The 22,413-nt window shown below is 39.1% G+C and overlaps 1 protein-coding gene across 1 annotated transcript; it reads left to right on the top strand.

The window, feature by feature from the left end:
- The first annotated feature begins 2,448 nt into the window (after positions 1-2,448).
- synm (synemin, intermediate filament protein) lies at positions 2,449-20,249 on the top strand. The gene is made up of 4 exons (XM_061925031.2): positions 2,449-3,329; positions 13,568-13,692; positions 15,842-15,921; positions 16,000-20,249. The coding sequence occupies exons 1-4, from the start codon at positions 2,505-2,507 to the stop codon at positions 17,892-17,894; spliced, it is 2,925 nt and encodes a 974-aa protein (XP_061781015.2). The 5' UTR covers positions 2,449-2,504; the 3' UTR covers positions 17,895-20,249.
- Positions 20,250-22,413: the final 2,164 nt, after the last annotated feature.

Here is a 22,413-nt window from a genome sequence, read left to right as displayed (position 1 = left end):
TTTTGCAAATCAATAATTATAATGTGCCGTTGTCTAGTGTCTGTGCCGTATTGGCAGGGTAACCATGTAGTACTCCAGTAGGTGACAGCAGGTAGTTAATTGCTTTGTAGAAGTGGGAACGCATCGAGGATGGTTTGTCGTGATCCCAATATGCAGAGCACAGCGGGAGACAGCATGCAGGTAAAAAGGTATGTAATGCTTAAAACAAATACGAACAAAAGGCAAATCCCGCTAGGAAAAGGCAGTGAAGCATAGGGATGGCTATGCAAAACGTAAGTAAAACTAAACTGGCTACAAAGTAAACAAAAACAGAATGCTGGACGACAGCAAAGACTTACAGTGTGTACATGACATGACAATCAACAATGTCCCCACAAAGAAGGAAAGCGTCCGCACAACTGAAATAGTGTTGATTGCCAATACAAAGCAGGTCAGGCAATGGCACTCAAAGGAATACGTGAAGCTGCTTCAGGAAAACACCAACAAAACAGGAAAAGCCACCAAAATAACAGCGCAAGACAGGAACTAAAACACTACACACAGCAAAACAACAAACAAATAAAAAAAAAACCTGGTATAGTTTCATTTTTTAACGTTTCTGCTGGTGGTGTGCCTCCGTATTTTTTCAATGAAAAAAAGAAAGTGCCTTGGCTCAAAAAAGGTTGAAAAACACTGCTCTAGATCAGTGGTCCCCCAACCTTTTTGTAGCTTGAAAATTTGTCCCACGGACCGGGGGAGGGGGTGGGGGGTTATGGTATTTTTTTAAATTTTTTGTCATAAAGAAATACAATCATGTGTGTGTGCTTACGGACTGTATCCCTGCAGACTGTATTGATATATATTGATATATAATGTATATATTGTGTTTTTTATGTTGATTTAATAAAAATAAAAAAATAAAAAAATATTTTTATTTATTTATTTTTTTAATTTCTTGTGCGGCCCCGTACCAATCGGTCCGCGGCCCTGTGGTTGGGGACCACTGCTCTAGATGACTAACCAGGAACCTTAGTAACAGTTGATGTATATCAAAACAAAAGGGACCTAAAGGACAAGGGGACAGGAAGTGACATGCCAACAATGGACAAAAACAACAACAACAACAACAACAACAACAGGAGGACTAAATAGATTGTGACACAGTTGCAGGAAAGTCATTCATCCGGGTGGAGAGCTGGAACAGGAATTAGTGTGAATTATATTTATATAGCGCTTTTCTCTAGTGACTCAAAGCGCTTTACATAGTGAAACCCAATATCTAAGTTACATTTAAACCAGTGTGGGTGGCACTGGAAGCAGGTGGGTAAAGTGTCTTGCCCAAAGACACAACGGCAGTGACGAGGATGGCGAAAGCGGGAATCGAACCTGGAACCCTCAAGTTGCTGGCACTGCCACTCTACCAACCGAGCTATACCGCCCACCGTTCTAGTTCCTTGAAGGTGAAAACAGACGGGACGGTATAGCTCGGTTGGTCGAGCGGCCGTGCGAGCAACTTGAGGGTTGCAGGTTCGATCCCCGCTTCCGCCATCCTAATCACTGTCGTTGTGTCCTTGGGCAAGACACTTTACCCACCTGCTCCCAGTGCCACCCACACTGGTTTAAATGTAACTTAGATTTTGGGTTTCACTATGTAAAGCGCTTTGAGTCACTTGAGAAAAAGTGCTATATGTATATAAGTGCTATATGTATATAAATGTATATGTATGTATATGTAGTGCTATATGTATTGTCGGAGGCAGATATTTACATATATCCGAATTTAAGTGTTACTTCTTTTCATTTCATTTCCATATTACAAAACAGCTAGTGTTTTTCTTCCAAATGTGGTCTTTTGGTTGTCTGCAAAACTGTGTGCTTAACCTTGAAGTGAGGAATGTTAGAGAGAGAGATAATAAGCATTTGTTTTGGCTAGAGAGACATGACTGCCAGGGACTTAAGAGGGGAGAGGGTTTTCGGGGGGGCAGACCATCTTGGCGACGCAATTGAATGTTCTATGCTGGACTGGTCTCAATGTATATATGCAAAGCTTTGCAAATATATTACAAAATACCTATTCTGTCTCTGGTGGTTTTTCTACTCAGCTTTAAGTGTGGTAAAGAGCTTGGGAGCGACTTGTGACTTGAATTCCCTGGGAGGAACAACTGGTCCAAAACGCAACAGTATATAAATGTATATGTATATAAATGTAATTCACTAATAATTCACAAAACAACCAAAATGGCCCTCACATCCTTTGATTTGTCAGTCTGTGGAAAAAAATTGGGCACCCCTGGTCTGTAGATTTTTTTTTTGAAGGAGAGGTTTTCAGATGTCTGACAGCACTTGAACGCAGCACAGCATCAGCCAGGGACTCGCTCGGGGCGATCCTTAGAGGCGGGACACGCCCTCTTCGTGCACTTGTCAAAGGACGGTGAAGGCGCATGACGTCACACTTCTGTGAGCAAACACACGGAGAAAAGATCTCTCCTGCACAGACCGGATCTTTTGTTTTGTTTTGTTTTTTAATGATTTTGTCGTCCAAAAACGCCAAAATGTTGCCTTTTAAGAGAACTTTTGAGGGCGAGAAGCATCAGCTGCAGGAGCTGAACGGCCGGCTGGCCGAGTACCTCTCCAGGACGCAACAACTGGAGCGGGAGAACGCGCGTCTGATGGGCGAGATCAAGCAGCTGAGACAGGCCACGGTGGCGGAAAGGGAGCCGAGGTACAAGGCCGAGATGCGGGAGCTGAGGAGGTGCGTGGAGCGGATGTGTCTGGAGAAGTCCCGGGCCGAGGTGGAGAGGGAGCGGCTGTGGAAGGAGCTGCAGGAGGTGCGCGCGCAGTGCGGCCAGCAGAGCGAGGCGTGCAGGGGCATCCGCGGGGATCTGCAGGGCTGCGAGAAGGAGCTCCGGGACGCGCACAAGACCAACACTTCCCTCCAGCAGCGGTTAGTCGACCTCCAGAACGAGTGCGCCTTCCTGGAGGAGCGACACAGGCAGGGGATGGAGCACCTCCGGCGTCAGGTGGGCTCCGCGGTGCAGGCGCCCTGCGTCCTCACGCAAACCCACCCCGGGCCCGCATCCGCGGAGGAGGTGCAGCGCTACGCCCGGGGGCTCTCCGAGGGATGGATGGAGACCCTGGAGGTGTACCAGCAGAAGGTGGAGGAGATGGAGCGCACCGTGCAGGAGGAGCAGACCTTGCTGAGCGACCTGCGGAGCGAGAAGCAGCAGCACGCCACGCAGCTGGACAAATTACGCACGGACGCGGAAAAGCAAGGACGGCTTCAAGCGCACCTGGAGGAGGAACTGATGCTCATGCAGGAGAAGTTCGGTCACGACGTGGGAGAATATCAGGTGAGGACACAACATTAGGCACACTTTTGATTGACACTTTATCATGTGTTAGAGCAGGGTGTGTGCAAAGTCTGGCCCCGGGGCCCATTTGTGGCCCGCAGCTCATTGCTAGTGGCCCGCACAGTAAATTCTAAAAATATTATGTATTTAAAAAAAAAAGTGGAATAAAAGAGCAAACAGGTGAAATGTTGACTCTAATGCAGTGGTTCTTAACCTGGGTTCGATTGAACCCTAGGGGTGAGTCGATATCCCGACTCATCGTGTAAATAAAAACGTCTCCCTATCGGCGTATTACGGATACGGCAACAGCTGACTGGTTTGCAGGTGTGTAATTTGTTGTGAGTTTATACACTGTGTTGGTTTTGTTGTTTGAACAAGGTGATGTTCATGCACGGTTCATTTTGTGCACCAGTAAAAAAAACATGGTAACACTTTAGTATGGGGAACATATTCACCATTAATTAGTTGCTTATTAACATGCAAATTAGTAACATATTGGCTCTTAACTAGTCATTATTAAGTACTTATTAATGCATACTTGCCAACCCTCCCGGATTTTCCGGGACACTCCCGAAATTCAGCGCCTCTCCCGAAAACGTCCCGGGACAAATTTTCTCCCGAAAATCTCCCGAAATTCAGGCGGAGCTGGAAGCCACGCCCCCTCCAGCTCCATGCGGACCTGAGTGACGTGTCAACAGCCTGTATTCACGTCCGCTTTCCCACAATATAAACAGCATGCCTGCCCAAACACGTTATAACTGTAGAATGATCGAGGGCGAGTTCTTGGTTTCTTATGTGGGTTTATTGTTAGGCAGTTTCATTAACATCCTCCCAGCGCGGTAACAACACACAACAACAGCAGTCATGTTTTATTCTACCGTGAAGCAGTTTGTCTGCCGTAAACAGCAATGTTGTTGTAATATATTGAGTTGGAGGCAATAACCAGGCGAGGTGATGAAGTACGTCTCTTTACTGTAGACTTCAGAATAGACTCACACACTTGACGTCAGGTGCGCAACACCACGTAAATCGTTGGCCAACCAAAAGGTAACCCCAGTACGCTATAGCCAACATTCACCAGGAGATGGCAACAGACAAACATAGATCACTCTATTACATTACTCCCCTTTTAGAAATGTAGAAGTTACTCAAAATAAATAAACAACCCAACCAAAAAATGCAGCAGTTCAATTAAAAAACTGTACTTAAGCCACATTCTTTTTTTTCTTTTTTTTTTAGTACTGAACTCTTAACCCTCATTTGTAAACAATAACATGCTTATTATACAAACAGTATTTGTACACCTTTAACACTGATTTTTATACTGTCTTCAGAGATTCCGTTTTTTTGGTGGTACTCGAAACCTTTCTGGGTACCTGCGAAAGGGTGTTCAGCATGGTTAGAAAAATAGTGACAGAGAATAGAACAAGGATGGACAATTCAACCCTTAACTCAACAATGAGTAGATGAGTGTTATGTGTGTGTATATGTGTAAATAAATGAACACTGAAATTCAAGTATTTCTTTCATATATATATATATATATATATATATATATATATATATATATATATATATATATATATATATATATATATATATATATATATACATAGCTAGAATTCACTGAAAGTCAAGTATTTCTTATATATATATATATATATATATACCATATTTTCCGCACCATAAGGCGCCCTGGGTTATAAGCCGCGCCTTCAATGAACGGCATATTTCAAAACTTTGTCCACCTATAAGCCGCCCCGTGTTGTAAGCCGCATCTAACTGCGCTAAAGGAATGTCAAAAAAACAGTCAAATAGGTCAGTCAAACTTTAATAATATATTAAAACCAGCGTGATGTGGGCGCAAATGGAATCGTATATCAACATGGATGAAGCTGCGTGAAAAAAGCCACCCGGCCTCTTCGCGTAAACTTAAACTTACCTTAACCACTCGCTCATCTTTTCTTCATCCATCCCTTCGAGTTAGCTTTTATGATGACGCCGGCTGGAAAGGTCTCTTTTGGCAAGGTCTTCCTTTTGAATATCACCATGGGTAGAAGTTTCTGGCCATTAGCATGGCAAGCTAGAACCACAGTGAAGGATGACTTCTCATTCCCTGTGGTGCGAATATTCACCGTACGTGCTCCCGTTGTATCCACAGTGCGGTTCACAGGAATATCAGTTGCTGTGAAATAGTAATCCGTGTGCGGATGGAGAGATTGCGTCTTTTCATGAACCGGATCCCTGTCGTTTAGTAGGAGCCATTTTGTGGTCTTTACAGATGTAAACACACAAAGGAAATGAAGTACGGTAATATCCGCGCGCTTTTTCTTCTTCTACGCGGGCGGGTGGTTGCTTACAGTAGAAGAAGAAGCGCTTCCTGTTCTATGGGGGCGGGTGCTTACCTTGGCGGTTGCTTGCGTAGAAGAAGAAGCGCTTCCTGTTCTACCGGGAAAAAAGATGGCGGCTGTTTACCGTAGTTACGAGACCGAAACTTTATGAAAATGAATCTTAATATTTATCCATATATAAAGCGCACCGGGTTATAAGGTGCACTGTCAGCTTTTGAGAAAATTTGTGGTTTTTAGGTGCGCCTTATAGTGCGGAAAATACGGTATATGAAATACTTGACTTGGTGAATTCTAGCTGTAAATATACTCCTCCCTTCTTAGCCACGCCCCCAACCACGCCCCCGCCCCACCCCGACCACGCCCCCCCACCCCCCGAAATCGGAGGTCTCAAGGTTGGCAAGTATGTATTAATGCCTTATTCGGCATGGCCTTATTATAACCCTAACCCTCTAACCCTAACCAAATAACTCTAAATTAAGTGTTTGTTACTTAGAATACGTTCCTCATACTAAAGTGTTACCAAAAACATATAACTTTGTCTTGAATTTGAATTTTTATTTTTTTATTTTTTCACTAAAGAAGGGTTCGGTGAATGCACATATGAAATTGGTGGGGTTCGGTACCTTCAACAAGGTTAAGAACCACTGCTCTAATAACACAAACACTGCAAAAACTGAAATCTAAGTAAGATTAACAATCTCAAATAAGGGGGATATTTGCTTATTTTCTGTCCGATAAGATAATTCTTCTCACTAAGCAGATTTTATGTTAGAGTGTTTTACTTGTTTTAAGGGTTTTGGTCCTAAATGATCTCAGTAAGATATTACAGCTTGTTGCTGAGATTTTATGACCTATATTGAGTAAAACATGCTTGAAACTAGAATATCAACTAATGCGAAGCTGTGTCATTAACACTCACAAGTATAAAACTACTTTTTTAAAGTAATAATTTCTTACTTCAAGCATGAAAAAAAAAATCATGATGCCAAGCGCATATCATTATGTCAAGATAATAACACTAGCATTTACTTAAGTTAAGAATATTTTTTAACATATTGAGCAAAAAGGTCTCTTTTTTTTCTACCTAGAAAAGTGCACTTGTTATTAGTGAGAATATACTTATTTTAAGGTATTTTTGGGTTCATTGAGGTTAGCTAATTTTACTTGTTTTGGAAAGTGTTGACAAGCTGAATTGTCTTGTTCTATTTGCAGATAATTTTGCTTAGTTCAAATAAAATACCCCTAATTTTTGTATAATTTTTTTCTTGATTTTGAACATTGACTTTTTGCATTGAAACTGCCAATGCGGGCTGTTTATTTCTTCAAAGCTGTCATTGCTAAAAAAAAAAAAATAATAATGAATCAAAATCAACGTTGTTATGCACTATTGACCTATTTAGGGCTCCAATTACTTCACATCCAAAAATTCCACTTTGAAATAATTATCGTGAAAAATATGCGTGATTTGTATCTTCTTTTTGTATTTTCTGGCCTTGTGGTTAGAGTGTTCGCCCTGGGTTTGGTAGGTTGTGAGTTCAAACCCCGGCCGAGTCATACCAAAGTCTCTAAAAATAGGACCCATTACCTCCCTGCTTGACACTCAGCATCAAGGGTTGGAATTGGGGGTTAAATCACCAAAAATTATTCCCGGGCGTGGCCACCGCTGCTGCTCACTGCTCTCCTCACCTCCCAGGGGGTGAATAAGGGGATGGGTCAAAGGACAAATTTAACCACACCTAGTGTGTGTGTGACAATCATTGGTACTTTAACTTTAACTTAACTTTGACAAAAAGGGCATAAACAAAATAAATGAATAAAAACAACTTATAATTGATGGATAGATCTGAAGTTGATCTAAAGACTTAAGCGTTGAAAGTTAAAAAAAAATATATATATATATTACTGTGCTTGTTTTTATCACTTTTATGAATGGGGCCCTTTTGGACCCTCAAGAGTTTTAGTGGGATTTATTTTTAAACTGCCATTATTCAAAAAATAATAATGAATCAAAATCAATGTTGTTATGCACTATTGACCTATTTAGGGCTCCAATTACTTCATATCCAAATATTCCATTTTGAAATTTTTATTGTGGAAAAAAATGCGTAATTTGTATTTTCTTTGACAAAAAGGGCATAAAACAAACAAACAAACAAACAAACCAAAATAAATACAATAAAAACAATTTATAATTGATTGATGGATCTGAAGTTAATCTAAAGACTTAATTAAGCATTGAAAGTAAAAACAATAAATAAATAAAATAAAATTATTACTGTACTTGTTTGTCACTTTTATGAATGGGGCACTTTTCGATCCCCAAGAATTTTAGTGGGATTTCTTTTTAAACTGCCACATTATTCAAAAAATAATAATGAATCAAAATCATTGTTGTTATCAATTATTGACCAATTACTTCACTTCAAATATTGCACTTTGAAATTCTTCTTGGGGAACATTTTGTATATTTTGTGATTTTTTTCCCATAAAAAACAGGGGTTTTTTTTGACAACAAGGGCATAAAACATACAACTAAATAAATAAATATATTAACCTTTATAGCCACAGATAGACCTGAAGTTGAACTTGGGGTTTAAGCATTGAATGAGAGTAAAATAATAATAATTTAGGACTTATTTTTAACGTTTTCATGACTAAGACCCTGCCAAACTTAAATGGATCCCCAAAGATAAAAAATAAAATAAAAATCAATGTATTGTAATGGTTTTGAAAATAAAAAATACCAAAATGGCCCCCGTGTTTCATTTTTCAGTGTGTGGCCCTAGTGGAAAATGTTAAGACATCCCTGTTATAACTACACTGCACCACACTCAGTTGTGCTTCTGATAGCTGTTCAATTAGAGATGGGATTTATGGCTCTTTGATTGGAGCTGCATACTGGAAAGCCGATCCTTTAAAAGGCTGACTTGTTTTTTTTTTTGTTTTTTTAAATCATGGTCGCAGTTATAAGATAAGATGTGGAACGAAATCATTTTATTTTACACAAAGGTTACTTTATTGGTGAGAATTATTCAGAAGTATGGCTATGATTTTATTTTTGTTTTGTTTTGATTATAAATATTACTTTGGGTGATGTCACGTGCTTTGAGAGAAATACCATTTGAAATGTTTAATCACCCAAAAAAAAACCTTTGTAAGCAGGTACTGTACAATTTTGTGTTCACATTGCTATTCTAGTTTTATTCATAATTTTTTACATGCATAAATACATTTTATTATTTCTCATTATTTGTGTATTTTTCTGCATTGTTAAAATGCTCTTGTGCTACACTACTTTTTTTCATATCAGAACAATTAACAGAAAAATAGGATGCAAAAAAAAAAGTAGTCCAGTTGCTAGTCAGGTGACACTGTATCTGCATCTTAATACATTAAACAAAACACCTCTAAAGCGACTGGCTAGCAACTGTGACTCAATTGTCATTGTTCAGTTAAAAGAGCCGTTCAAAAGACTCTGTTCGTTCGCAAACGACACATTTCTATTTTGAGCGCATATTATCTATCAGAACTGTTCATTTTTTATTCAATAGATTCACTTTGAAATATACGTTCAATGTTGTAAATATATTCTTCTGTGACAACACATGCAAAAAACAAACAAACATGACGTGAGTCTTTAAAGCAGGGGTCTCAAACTCTCATTCCGCGGGCCATTATATATATATATATATATATATATATATATTAGGGCTGCAAATCTTTGGGTGTCCCACGATTCGATTCAATATCAATTCTTGGGGTCACGATTCGATTCAAAAATCGATTTTTTTTCGATTCAACGCGATTCTCGATTCAAAAACGATATTTTCCCGATTCAAAAGGATTCTCTATTCATTCAATACATAGGATTTCAGCAGGATCCACCCCCGTCTGCTGACATGCAAGCAGAGTAGTAGATTTTTGTAAAAAGCTTTTATAATTGTAAAGGACAATGTTTTATCAACTGATTGCAATAATGTAAATTTGTTTTAACTATTAAATGAACCAAAAATATGACTTATTTTATCTTTGTGAAAATATTGGACACAGTGTGTTGTCAAGTTTATGAGATGCGATGCAAGTGTAAGCCACTGTGACACTATTTTTCATTTTTAACATTTTTTTTTATAAATGTCTAATGATAATGTCAATGAGGGATTTTTAATCACTGCTATGTTGAAATTGTAACTAATATTGATACTGTTGTTGATAATATTCATTTTTGTTTCACTACTTTTGGTTTGTTCTGTGTCGTGTTAGTGTCTCCTCTCAATTTATTGCAGTTCTGAGTGTTGCTGGGTCGGGTTTGGTTTTGGAATTGGATTGCATTGTTATGGTATAGCTGTGTATTGTTTTGTTGGATTGATTAATATATATATGTATATATATATATATATATATATATATATATATATATATATATATATATGTATATATATATATATATATGTATATATATATACATATATATATATATATATATATATATATATATATATATATATATATATATATATATATATATATATATATATATATATATATATATATATATATAATGTGTATATGTATATGTGTATTTGTATATATATCCTTTGTAATGGATTTTAATGGCTGTAGTTTAGATTTTTTATGCTGATTGGACCTTTTTTTAATAACATCCACAAAGTTCAATGAGCAGGTTATGTGTGACCATGTGTGTTGAATTTTTTTTACTAGTTTAATTTTTTTCCTGCACCATGACTAGGGAAGGTTGTTTGGATTGGGTATGCAGATGTGCAATTAATGGTTGCTGACTTTGATTACTTTCGTTGTTTTCCAGATGTTGATAAAATGGCAACAGCAGACCACTGACTATTTTTATATAATATGAAAACACCAAAGTGCTTGTTGAACTTGTGCCATATCGCGGGTCAAATTGACGATACGGCGGGCCTTATCTGGCACACTCCTGGTGTAATGCATAATGGGTAGACAATAGTTAAATGTATTGAGGCAATCTTGAATGCCACTAGACATAACAGTGCAACACAAACATTGCAGCACAACAAACACAAAGAGCAACTTGCGTTAAGCAAGCTGAAGTGCGAACACATTTAGTCCCGTGGTTAAAAACGTGATTCTGAAATGAATCCAGCTGAGACACTCCCTCCATCGCTGTCCCAGGCTGCAAGGAGTTTGAAACCTCTGCTTGAAATGCAGGTGTCCCAAAGTAGCGTCGTCACGTGTAACCTTTGAAGGTCGGACAGCTTGACGGCGTTCCGTCTTCCAACACAACTTCCTGGCTGACGGATTAAGCAACAGCCACTTAAACCAATTAAGTGTCAGACCCACAAATCCCTCTAAGGTTCTTAAAGACAAATCCCCAAGCAGGGCAATCAAATGACAATGACACTGCTGAAAACTGTGAAGTCTTGTGTTGTTGCGTACAGTAAGTCACATGTGACTTACTGTACTGATGATGGTGGCCTGACAAAGACAATCATTGTCAGTTCTGCTTGTATTAATTTCTCTAAACCATTATTCATCTTACTGTTTGTATCTGGTTACTTTCTGTTGTAACCTATATCTGTTCAAATATAGTAAGCACTTATTGGTCTGTTGTTTACATTCATTTTGGATGATACTCCAGATTTGGGTATCGATCCGATATCAAGTAGTTACAGTAGGCAGTATTTGTCATACCAATGTTCATATTTGAACTTTTCAGGACCATTGAATGATGAAATGTTTTATTACGATTATATTCCTTATTTTTCTTTCATTTCCTATTCATTATAAGTTTTCATTAATTGGATCTATTTCCATATTCCCTTTTATTACATATACAATATTGTAATAAAGTAAATCATGCAAAATTGAAAACAAAAGCAAATGCTACTTTTGGCTCTTTTGTTCCTTAGTTTGTAAACAATAACAAAAACGCCAACAGAACAAAACACGATTTTGTGATAATAAAACATATTGATCAAATCACTGTAATATAGACTATATACTGGTATTATACTTGGTATCATTACTGTCGAATTTTGTATCGATCTGCCCATCCTTGTTTACTACATTTAAGAGCTGTAGCTTAGCTGCAAGATATGTTTTTTTGTTGTCTCTTGTACTGTGTAGTGTAGCATGTTTAGCTATTCCTTCCAGTGATAATGGTATTTGTAAGAAACGTACTTACTTGGCCGCCACTGAGGTGATGATTAGGGAATTGACAGGAAAAACTATGATTAGCTATTATTTCCTGAGTTTGTAAACAATAACAAAAACAACAAAAATTAATTTTGTGATAACAAACATCAATCTAATCAATGCAGTATCGACTGCATACTGATACTGTACTTGGTATCGTTACTGTCGATATTTATATCAATCCACCCACCCCTGTTTACATTCAAGCGCTCTAACCTAGCGGTTAGCATGGCTTATTTTACACTCCTATAGTGTGTAGTGTATTATGATTATCTACTGTATTCAAAGTATCTCTAGTCCTCCTGTGATAATATTACTTGTAAGAAACGTACTTACTTGGCCCCCATTGAAGTGATGAATAGTGACTGACAAAAAACTATTAGCTCTTATTTCCTAAGTTTGTAAACAATAACAAACACAACTAAAAAAAAAAATGTTTGTGATAATAAACCTCGATCTAATCACTGCTGTATCGACTGAATACTGATACTGAACTTGGTATCATTGCTGTCGATAATTGTATCTACTTGTAAGAAACATACTTAATTGGGCGCCAAACAATAACAAAAACAACACAGACTTTTTGTGATGATAAATATCGATCTAATCACTGTAGTATCGGCTGAATACTGATACTGTACTGGTATTGTTACTGTCAATATTTGTATCTACTTGTAAGAAACATACTTAATTGGGCGCCAAACAATAACAAAAACATTTTGTGATATTAAATATCGATCCAATCACTTTAGTATCGGCTGCATACTAATACTGTATTGGTGTTGTTACTGTCGATATTTGTATCAATTCGCCCACCCCTTTTTACATTATTCAAGAGCTATAGCTTAGAGGTTAGCATGGCTTATTGTATCCTCCTATAGTGTGTAGTGCAGCATGATTGCTATTCATTGTATCTCTAGTCCTCCAGTGATAATGTTACCGGTACTTGTAATTGAGGTGATGCCAAAAAAATTAAAATACTATTAGCTCTAATGTCCTGAGTTTGTAAACAAAAACAAAAACAACAAAAGATAATAAACATTGATCTTATCCCTGCAGTATTGACCGTATACTCATACTGTACTGGTATCTAATGTCGATATTTGTATCAATCCACTCACCCCGGTTACATTCAAGAGCTGTAGCTTAGCGGTTAGCATGGGTTATTGTATCCTCCTATAGTGTGTAGTGTAGCATGTCCTCCAGTGATACTGGAGAACATGCAAGCGAAGATTAGTGATTTAGAAGCGGCTTCACACTATAGAGGGACATTAGCCGCTCGCTGAGGACGCCTTTGTTCCCTTGTCGCTGTCAAATTTGCGGGACACGATATGGCAATAGTATTAAAAGCTCTATTGTTGGCCATATTTATACAGTTTTTATTGTATATCTTCTATATCACATAACCCTAACTGTATGACATTGCCTAAAACATAAGTTTTTTAACAGTATTATTCAGTCAGACCTAGTGTCAGTGCAATGAAAAACGAATCAAGCTGTGGTTATCAAAACCTATATGGCATGCACTAAAATTATTAACTTACATATTTAATTGTGTTTTTAAAAGAATAACGTTTTTTTCGCATTGCTTTATTTTGAAGTTTTATGTGACATTTTCTGGGCGTGGCACACACACACACATACAGTATATAACTGCAGTACATTATAAAAGATCGTTTCCCATTTTCTCCTCTCCAGATGATTATTGAGCAGCTGGAACGTGAGAGGAACATGATGGCCGATGCAATTGGTCAGAAGATGCAAGAACATCAGCATCTTCTCCAGGTCAAGATGGACCTGGGCATGGAGGTGGCTGCCTACAGGTGAGCCGAGACGTTTTGTAACACTGGATTGACCCCAGCGTAAGACCACACCGAACACAAGACTTCATTTTCCCGACCTGTTTTGGGAGAATATTTTGTCAAGAGAAAGACAACAAAATATCCGTATATATTTCTTGATTGATCACCTTTATCTTAACATCAGCATAATAACCTGTCCTCTGTTGTTTGCTCACTTGCTAACAACCTTTGAGACACTTTTTTTTCCGAGCTGGTCCCTGTTTTGCCAGAAACTGGTGTTTGTGTGAGAGTGAGTGAGTGACAGGAAGAAAACCTCTGACTCACTTGGGGAAGAAGTCTTTTGGTGCCACCTGGTGGTTCGCGTGTGACAAACTCTAGACTGCGAATTGAACACGACCTAGTCTTACACTTGGATTAATACGGTAATTGGACACGCTCAATGTTCTGAGTTTGGATATGAGAGCGTGTGAAACTTCTAGGCCAGGGGTCGGCAACCCAAAATGTTGAAAGAGCCATATTGGACCAAAAATACAAAAACAAATCTGTCTGGAGCCGCAAAAAAATTAAAAGCCATATTACATACAGATAGTGTGTCATGAGATATAAATTGGATTAAGAGGATTTAAAGGAAACTAAATGAGCTCAAATATAGCTACAAATGAGGCATTATGATGCAATATGTACATATAGCTAGCCTAAATAGCATGTTAGCATCGATTAACTTGCAGTCATGCAGTGACCAAATATGCCTGATTAGCACTCCACACAAGTCAATAACATCAACACAACTCACCTTTATGCATTCATGCACAACATTAAAAGTTTGGTGGACAAAATGAGACAGAAAAAGAAGTGGCATAAAACACGTCCTAGAAAGTCGGAGAAAGTTATACATGTAAAACTACGGTGAGTTCAAGGACCGCCAAAATTAGTAGGACAAAACGGCGCTCGCCAAATACTCAAATTAGTGAAGCATGTTTAATATAAACAGTGGGATTTATAACAATTAGGGAGGTTTGTGTCATGTTTGGCCTCCGACAGAAACCATATTAAAACAAAAAATAAATTATTTCCCCTCATCTTTTTCCATTTTTTATACATCTTTGGAAAAGCTACAGGGAGCCACTAGGGCGGCGCTAAAGAGCCGCATGCGGCTCTAGAGCCGCGGGTTGCCGACCCCTGTTCTAGGCAGAATACATTAAATGCAACACCAAAACAACATTATCAAATAACAATAAAATATTTTGTATAATAAGCTGCTTGCATGGAATCGTCACTTAAGGATTGAGTGGGATTTAATACATTTTTCTGAAATACTGGGACAATATCCTTGTTTAGATCTTTTTTTCTGTATTTATGGTTTCTTCGATATACATTAAAATAGCCTTCTAGTGGATGGTAAGGTAGTAAATACTCATAGAGACAATACCTTGACATGTTGATACATAAAAACATGTCCATTGTATTTCATATTTGCCGTGGTCCACTCTCTCTTGGAACAGTATCAAAATCATCTTTATTGGATAAGTATGTATAAGACAAAGAATTAGACTTAGTACCATGCTCTCTTTGGTCAATGCAAGAAACAAGGAAAAAGACAACAACGACGAGAGAGCGCAGGACCCTGGCGGCCAGGCAGCAGTAAAGCAACTCTGCAGTCGTCATAAATCAGTCTGTATCAGAGTCAGCCAGTGAAGGCCAAATGTTTTCCCAGAGATGTAGCGGGTGGCATGTGTCCCGAGTCAGCATTTGCTTTGGAATTTAAAGGGAAGTATGGACAGCCCTGCATTGTAGCTGTTATTTTTAGGTCAGTCTTTTGGGTAGCAGTCTCTCAGAGAGGTTGTTTCTGTCCGAGGCGTCTTTTGTTTGCTCGTGTTTGAGACTGGAAACATGGCTAAGGTATGGACTTAAGAAGATTTCGAGGGGGTATTTATTAGATTAGTGAGTAGTTAAGTTTTTAAAATTCATAACCAGAATCCTAAAACCTGGGCAGTTTAACTAAAGGGCCAAGATGGAGGAGCTGGATGAGGTACAACGCTTTGTAAGGTAAATATTTGGTCTCTTTCTTTTCACACAGGAAGATCCCAAAAACTAAGATATTATTTGATATTATTCTTGTTTGCTTGGATTTTTTATTTTGTTTTGTTTTGTTTTGTGTTGTGTTGTCCAGAGCTCTTTTGGAAGGTGAGCGAGCTGGTCTTCAAGACTCCCAAAGGAGGGTGAACCAACATTCAAGAGAAAGATTAATAGGTATTTCACGCTGCTTATTGTCACTGTTTCAAGTTGAACATGAAAAATATAAAACCGTGTGACCATTGATTCTCTCAGATATCAAGATGACCGGCCAACCTTACACTCCAAGAACCACAACCAGACAGCGTATGGATGTCAGGTTTACACCACCTTCTTCTCATCTGAGAGGATCTCCTGTGGTTCAATCAGGGTCCAGAAGTCCCTCAAGAGTGGTTCCAATTTCCCTTACAACCAGGACGCAGCATCAGAGTCCTGCTTCGAGAAGGGACATGATCTCATTCGTTAAAGCCCAGAGTGCCTCTTCTGCCGCCGTTTCCAGTGCCACAGAAGATAAAGGAGTAGTAAAGAGTGGGAAGCAAAGTCAAAAGTCAATAAGAACGGAAGAGAAAATTAAGAAAGTCGAACAGATCTCGCTGGTAAAGAACGAAACCAGTTCCATCAAGTCATCTGCTGCTGAGACCACACCAAGAAAAGTGCTCTCACCAGGGATTACAAGCCTGGACACAAAACCAATGAGGGTGAAAGAGGTAGATGAACCAGATAAAGGAGATGACAAGGGGTTTAAAGAGGAAGGTAAATCTGAGTCCACAATGGAGACAAGTGAGGGAAAGGCATTCAACAGTGTGTCTGTCGAGGAGATCATTGAGAAAGTCATCAAACCAGCTGGTTTGGAAGCCAAGGATTGTTCCTCTGGAGAATCAAATATGACCTACCACGTAGAGAAAACTACACAAGAGGATGGCTCGACTAAGACCCAGATTGTGCTAGAGTCCAAAGTGAAAGAAGAAGTGGATGTTTCTGTGGACTCTTCCCTGGATCAGCTGCTGAGTCAAGGAGTGAAGAACGTATCTCTGGAGGATATCAAGGACACAGCGACAGGAAGCATGATCAAGAACCTGCTAAGTGGCCTTAAGGGTCAGGGTAATCTACAAAACAGGTCAGTCAATGTGGAGATCATTGAGCAAGCAGTGGAGTCTTCCGGTGATGAAGTAACAGAAAAGTGTTTTCATGAGCCCTCGTCATATTTCCAAATTGAGGAGATGAAAAATGAGCAATATGCTCAGAAGAGTGCTGCTGATGGCATGAAAACTATGGTTGATCCTAAGAGTGGATCTGTTCAGGTTCACGAGGTCATTAAGGAGAGTGAAACTTTATATTTCACCCATGACCAAGAGCCTGAGGAGTATTTTGTCTCCACACCTGATGATAATCTCTCAGAACTTGAAGAGACGTGTGGCATCACCTCATATGGTCATTATGGCATTGTGGATGACTTGTCTGATGAGAGGTATTATCAAGAAGACAGACTTCCACAAAGCAGCGCCATTGTTAAGGAACAAGACGACTACAAGTTTATCCCAGGGGAACGTACCTTTCTCAGAGAGAGTATTCCTGAATGCATCATTGAAGAGGAGATTCGTGTTTCCCCAATAGTGCAGGAGTCAATGCTGGAGTTCCTGCGAGAGGACTCTTTGGCGCCTAAAGATCAGCTGAGGGGTGCTTTGGAGAAATTACAAGGTTCAGTGTCAGGTCCACTTAGGGAGGAGTTAGCTTATCTAACAAAAGTTAGCGGTGAAAATCCACAAAATGTGGCTGTGGACATCAAGAAAGTGCAGAAGTCGAGTGACAGCGGAACCACCACCATAGTCGCAGAGCTTAACGTCTCCCAAACTCTGGAGGACTCTGGGCTGCTAGATGATGACGATTTATCGGATGAGCAGATCATGGAAGCTCTGAGGTCTTCTCACCTGGGTAGTGCCTTGCAGGGAGGTGCAGGGGAGGGCTACAGCTTTCGGATCTCCAAAGAACAGCAAGTTATGCTTGGCGATGAGTTCGACTTCACAAGGGAAGGCGAGTCAACGTCAGTTCTTACGGAAAGACAACTCAAACTAGGGCCATCAGAGAAGACCTTTAGCATTCAGATGGAGGGGCATAGCAGTCATACTGCGGATAGCTCTGATCAAGAGTGAATGATAAAATGAGAAAATGTTGCTTTCCCGGAAAGAAGAATGGGAGTACTTAATCACGCATCACCTACCATTCACAAAGGACACGATATCTCTTTATTTGTCGTACCCTGAATGGGATACAGAGGGTTACAAAGGATCACTCCAACACTGTTTCAAGGATTCTTATCAATGCAATGCCAGCCATACTTCTAGGAATATGTCCATGAATGTCTCTGGGATTACTTCTATATGCCAAAGTAAGAACCATATGGATTTTTGCCTATGGACTATCTGACCTGAGATGTTTACGGTTATTGGAGTGGAAGTTGACTCTTTGCATCCACCATCATCCAAAATGTGTACCCTAGTTGACCTAAAAATAGACTAATTTGAAACATATCACATGTCCTTAGTCACATTTCCCCACTGTCCTGTGCAGAGACTTTCCAATATTATGATATACAGTTGTGTGCGAAAGTCTTAGTCCAGTTTTGAAGACTTCAAATACAGAGGAACATCAACTTACGAGCTAAATTATTTCCATGACCAAGCTTGTAACTCAAAACACTCGTATCTTAAATCAGCCACGTCCATTGAAATGAATTGAAATCAATTTGTGCTTGCTCCACCCAAATCACCTGTATTTAACATACTTTGGAAAAAATGTTTTACTTTTAGATAACTAATTATGTTTGAAAAACATTACAATAGCATGTACTACATATGCTTCTCCATATTTCTATGGATAAATGTCCGTACTTTTACTGTTTGGGGCTGCATGCCGCAGAGGCTAGGCTGTGCGTTGCAGACTGACAATACTGTAGTCAGACTGACTCATCTGGTTGGCTAATCAATCAGAATTGTTGAAAATGGTTTGTTTCTCTTATTAGGTCGTCCACTTCTTCTCCTTTGCACTATCTTTCTCAGTTTCTCAGGTTGGAGTGCAGGATTAAGTCAATCTCTGGCTGTGGGCTGTGGACAATTGTTACTTCAACTGGTGATGCGGGGAAGCTCGTAAGACAAATTATGCTCGCAACTTTAAATCTAACAAAAGAAGCGGCTTGTATCCAGAAATACTTTTAAATTGAGATATTTTAAATTGAGGTACCACTGCAGGAGGACAGACTCAGCAGGATTACACAGAAAATTCCAAACTAATTTTCACCGAACTGATTGTCAAGGGATGGCACGCAGATATTTTGGTGAAGATTTGGATAAAAGTGCTGAAACAGAAACGTATCCTCTTTAGCAGGGGTCCCTAAACTTTTGACTCGGGTGGCCACATTGGGTTGAAAGAATAATACAGATTCATCCTTCAGAACCTTTTGTCAAACCGGAGAGTAGCCCGCGAACAAACTGATGGACAAACAAAACAAAAACACTTTGTAGTCAAGGTTTTACAGAGGGCATTGACTAAATTACACATTTGCGCAATACTCACTTTTATTTTCAAATGTATTGCAACCAACATGCTCGGTAAAGCTGCGATATTCAGTAATCGGTGATATCGCAATTTGTTGTGTTTTTACAATGAAACACTTAACAATGCATCTCTTGTCTCATATCTATAACAGCTGGTGCCACATAGTTAAAATGTATCAAAAACTACACATATTTTCATTTATGATAGTATCCTCCTGTTTTACCAATTGTTATAGTAGTCAAAAGGGATGGAGTATAGCTGGTGTCGGGAAGAACTTTATAGCACACAGTATGCTTTTGGAAGTCTATTTCTGTCCTAGCCTTTGCTGTGCAGGTTACACTTGTTGTGCCATTCATCACCCCACTCTCACAACTTTGTGTGCCAAGCTCGAGAGTTGAGTTGGGAGTTAAAATGGGGGCTGTGCGCAGTTCTTGAAGGAAGCGGGGGGGGATTATGTTATCCGCTTGTATTTAGATTAGTCCTCCAGAATCTTTCAGAATGATCAAGTAAGTATCAGTGTCGCGAAGAGGAAATGGTTGCAGAGTCTGGACACTGTTTGCTTGACACGGTATTCAAGTAGGAACCTTACATAAGTGTGTGTTCATTACCGCTCACTATTTTTGTGTCGGCTTACTGGCGCTGGCTGAGTGCTCTCAAGGTTTTGGTGTGTTGTTTACATGTTGAAAAGGGGTCAGGGAAGGTCACATGGCTACTTGCTGTGTACATTTCTCTCAATAGCTTCTGAATTACATGTTGAAAAATGATTAAGAAAGGGAAAGTTCATTTCAAATTTCCTGTATTAGATCACCTGCTGTGTGTCTGTCATTGAATTATTGTTCATCCCAACATCAAAGGCTGTTTACTGCTGCACTTTGAACACAAAGTTGGTACAATATTAAACAAAATGTTACTTTTTTTTCCTCTTTCACCTTAATAAACAAACACTGTGGGTATATTTTCAGAGTGTCTGCATTTTTTTAAAGGCATCACCTCAAACATATTTTCATTTCACCTTCCTGTCACTAAAATTAAAAGGTGAGTCGTACGTTGAAAGACGAGCGTCCCAACTCGTGCTCAGAAGGGGAATAGACAGTTACCAACAACACGTGAATGCTCTTAACGTCCCAAAAATAACCCCTGTAGCACTAAAAGGTTTAGATAACACCTACTACGTGCACCACTGGGAACACCAAGAGGTCATTGGTGGTAAAAAAACACAGCAAATGAGTAAGTACTTTGCTACTTAAAAGTAGTATGCCTGTATATAAGGAGACGTCTCCATCAACAATGTTGGCCTCCAATCCCAATCAGATGTTCTTGGCCTCCGATCCGATCCGATTTCAAGTGCTGATCTGATACTGATTATAGACTTTAAAAAATTTTTTATGACAAGTACCTAAAGTAAAACACAATAACACAGTTTTTTTCAAAACTTATCTTATTACATTTTGAATTTGCTAGTATTGTGACTTCTGCGGTGCCTTTTTGTGGACTTCTGGATCTGGAGCCTTTTGGCCATGGAGACCAGGTGCTGGGTCTCTGCCACATCAGAGTCTGTTTGGAGAGACTGGAGGAGATGCGGATGAAGGGACAGGGCTGCGGAGCTAGCGCTGAGGAACCCAACCCTACCACCTGAGCCACGCCACCCCCCAATACTAATCCATATAGTATTGATTATATACTGATACCATACTAGGTATCATTAGTTTTGACATCGGGATCGATCACCCCTACTTTACATTGAAGCTTTAGCGGTTAGCTTCTTGTGTTATCCTTCTCAATGTGTGTGTGTGTGTGTGTGTGTGTGTGTGTGTGTGTGTGTGTGTGTGTGTGTGTGTGTGTGTGTGAGTGTGTGTGTGGTATGATCATCCATCCATTCATCCATTTTCTACCGCTTGTCCCTCTCGGGGTCAAGGGGGTGCTGGAGCCCATCCCAGCTGCATTAGGGCGAAAGGCGGGCTACACCCTGGACAAGTCGCCACCTCATCATAGGGCAAACACAGATAGACAGACAACATTCACACCCATGTTCACTTCACACACCTGGGCCAATTTAGTGTTGCCAATCAATCACATTTGAAGAAATCTTTCATGTGAGTAGAATCTTTAGTAGGGATGTCCGATAATGGCTTTTTGCCGATAGCCGATATTCCGATATTGTCCAACTCTTTAATTACCGATACCGATATCAACCGATACCGATATATACAGTCGTGGAATTAACATATTATTATGCCTAATTTGGACAACCATGTATGGTGAAGATAAGGTCCTTTTTAAAAAAAAAAAAAAAAAAAAAATAAGATAAATAAATTAAAAACAATATAAAAACAGTTACATAGAAACTAGTAATGAATGAAAATGAGTAAAATTAACTGTTAAAGGTTAGTACTATTAGTGGACCAGCAGCACGCACAATCGTGTGCTTACGGACTGTATCCCTTGCAGACTGTATTGATATATATTGATATATAATGTAGGAATCAGAATATTAATAACAGAAAGAAACAACCCTTTTGTGTGAATGAGTGTAAATGGGGGAGGGAGGTTTTTGGGGTTGGTGCACTAATTGCAAGTGTATCTTGTGTTTTTTATGTTGATTTAATAAAACAAAACAAAACAAAAAAAACAACAAAAAAACGATACCGATAATTAAAAAAACGATACCGATACTTTCAGATATTACATTTTAAAGCATTTATCGGCCGATATTATCGGACATCTCTAATCTTTAGCCATGTAAACACTGGGACAAAGCTGCGGTAGAGATTGGCTAGGCCTGGCAGCTCATCAGCCGATCAGTTAAAGAAGCCAAATATCGGCCTGTGATCCGATACCATGATCGGGATCGGGACATCTCTATATATGGTTTATGGTTTGTTGTTTAGGTTTATTTCGAACATGCATACAATTACAACATGATACATCACATATTCCAGTTTGTCTTTTCAACATGTTTGAAAAGAAGTAGGAAGAAGCAGAGCTTATTCCATCATACCCCTTTTCTATGACATAGCATTTGCTAACACTTTTGTTCACTTCCTGTTCTAAATGTGTTCACAATATACTCCAAAAATAAAATAAATAATAAATGGTGAAGTGAGTTGTATTTCACAT

This window comes from Nerophis lumbriciformis, linkage group LG29 (assembly GCF_033978685.3).
Source record: "Nerophis lumbriciformis linkage group LG29, RoL_Nlum_v2.1, whole genome shotgun sequence".
Taxonomy (NCBI): domain Eukaryota; kingdom Metazoa; phylum Chordata; class Actinopteri; order Syngnathiformes; family Syngnathidae; genus Nerophis; species Nerophis lumbriciformis.
This window is presented reverse-complemented; position numbering and strand designations above follow the sequence as displayed.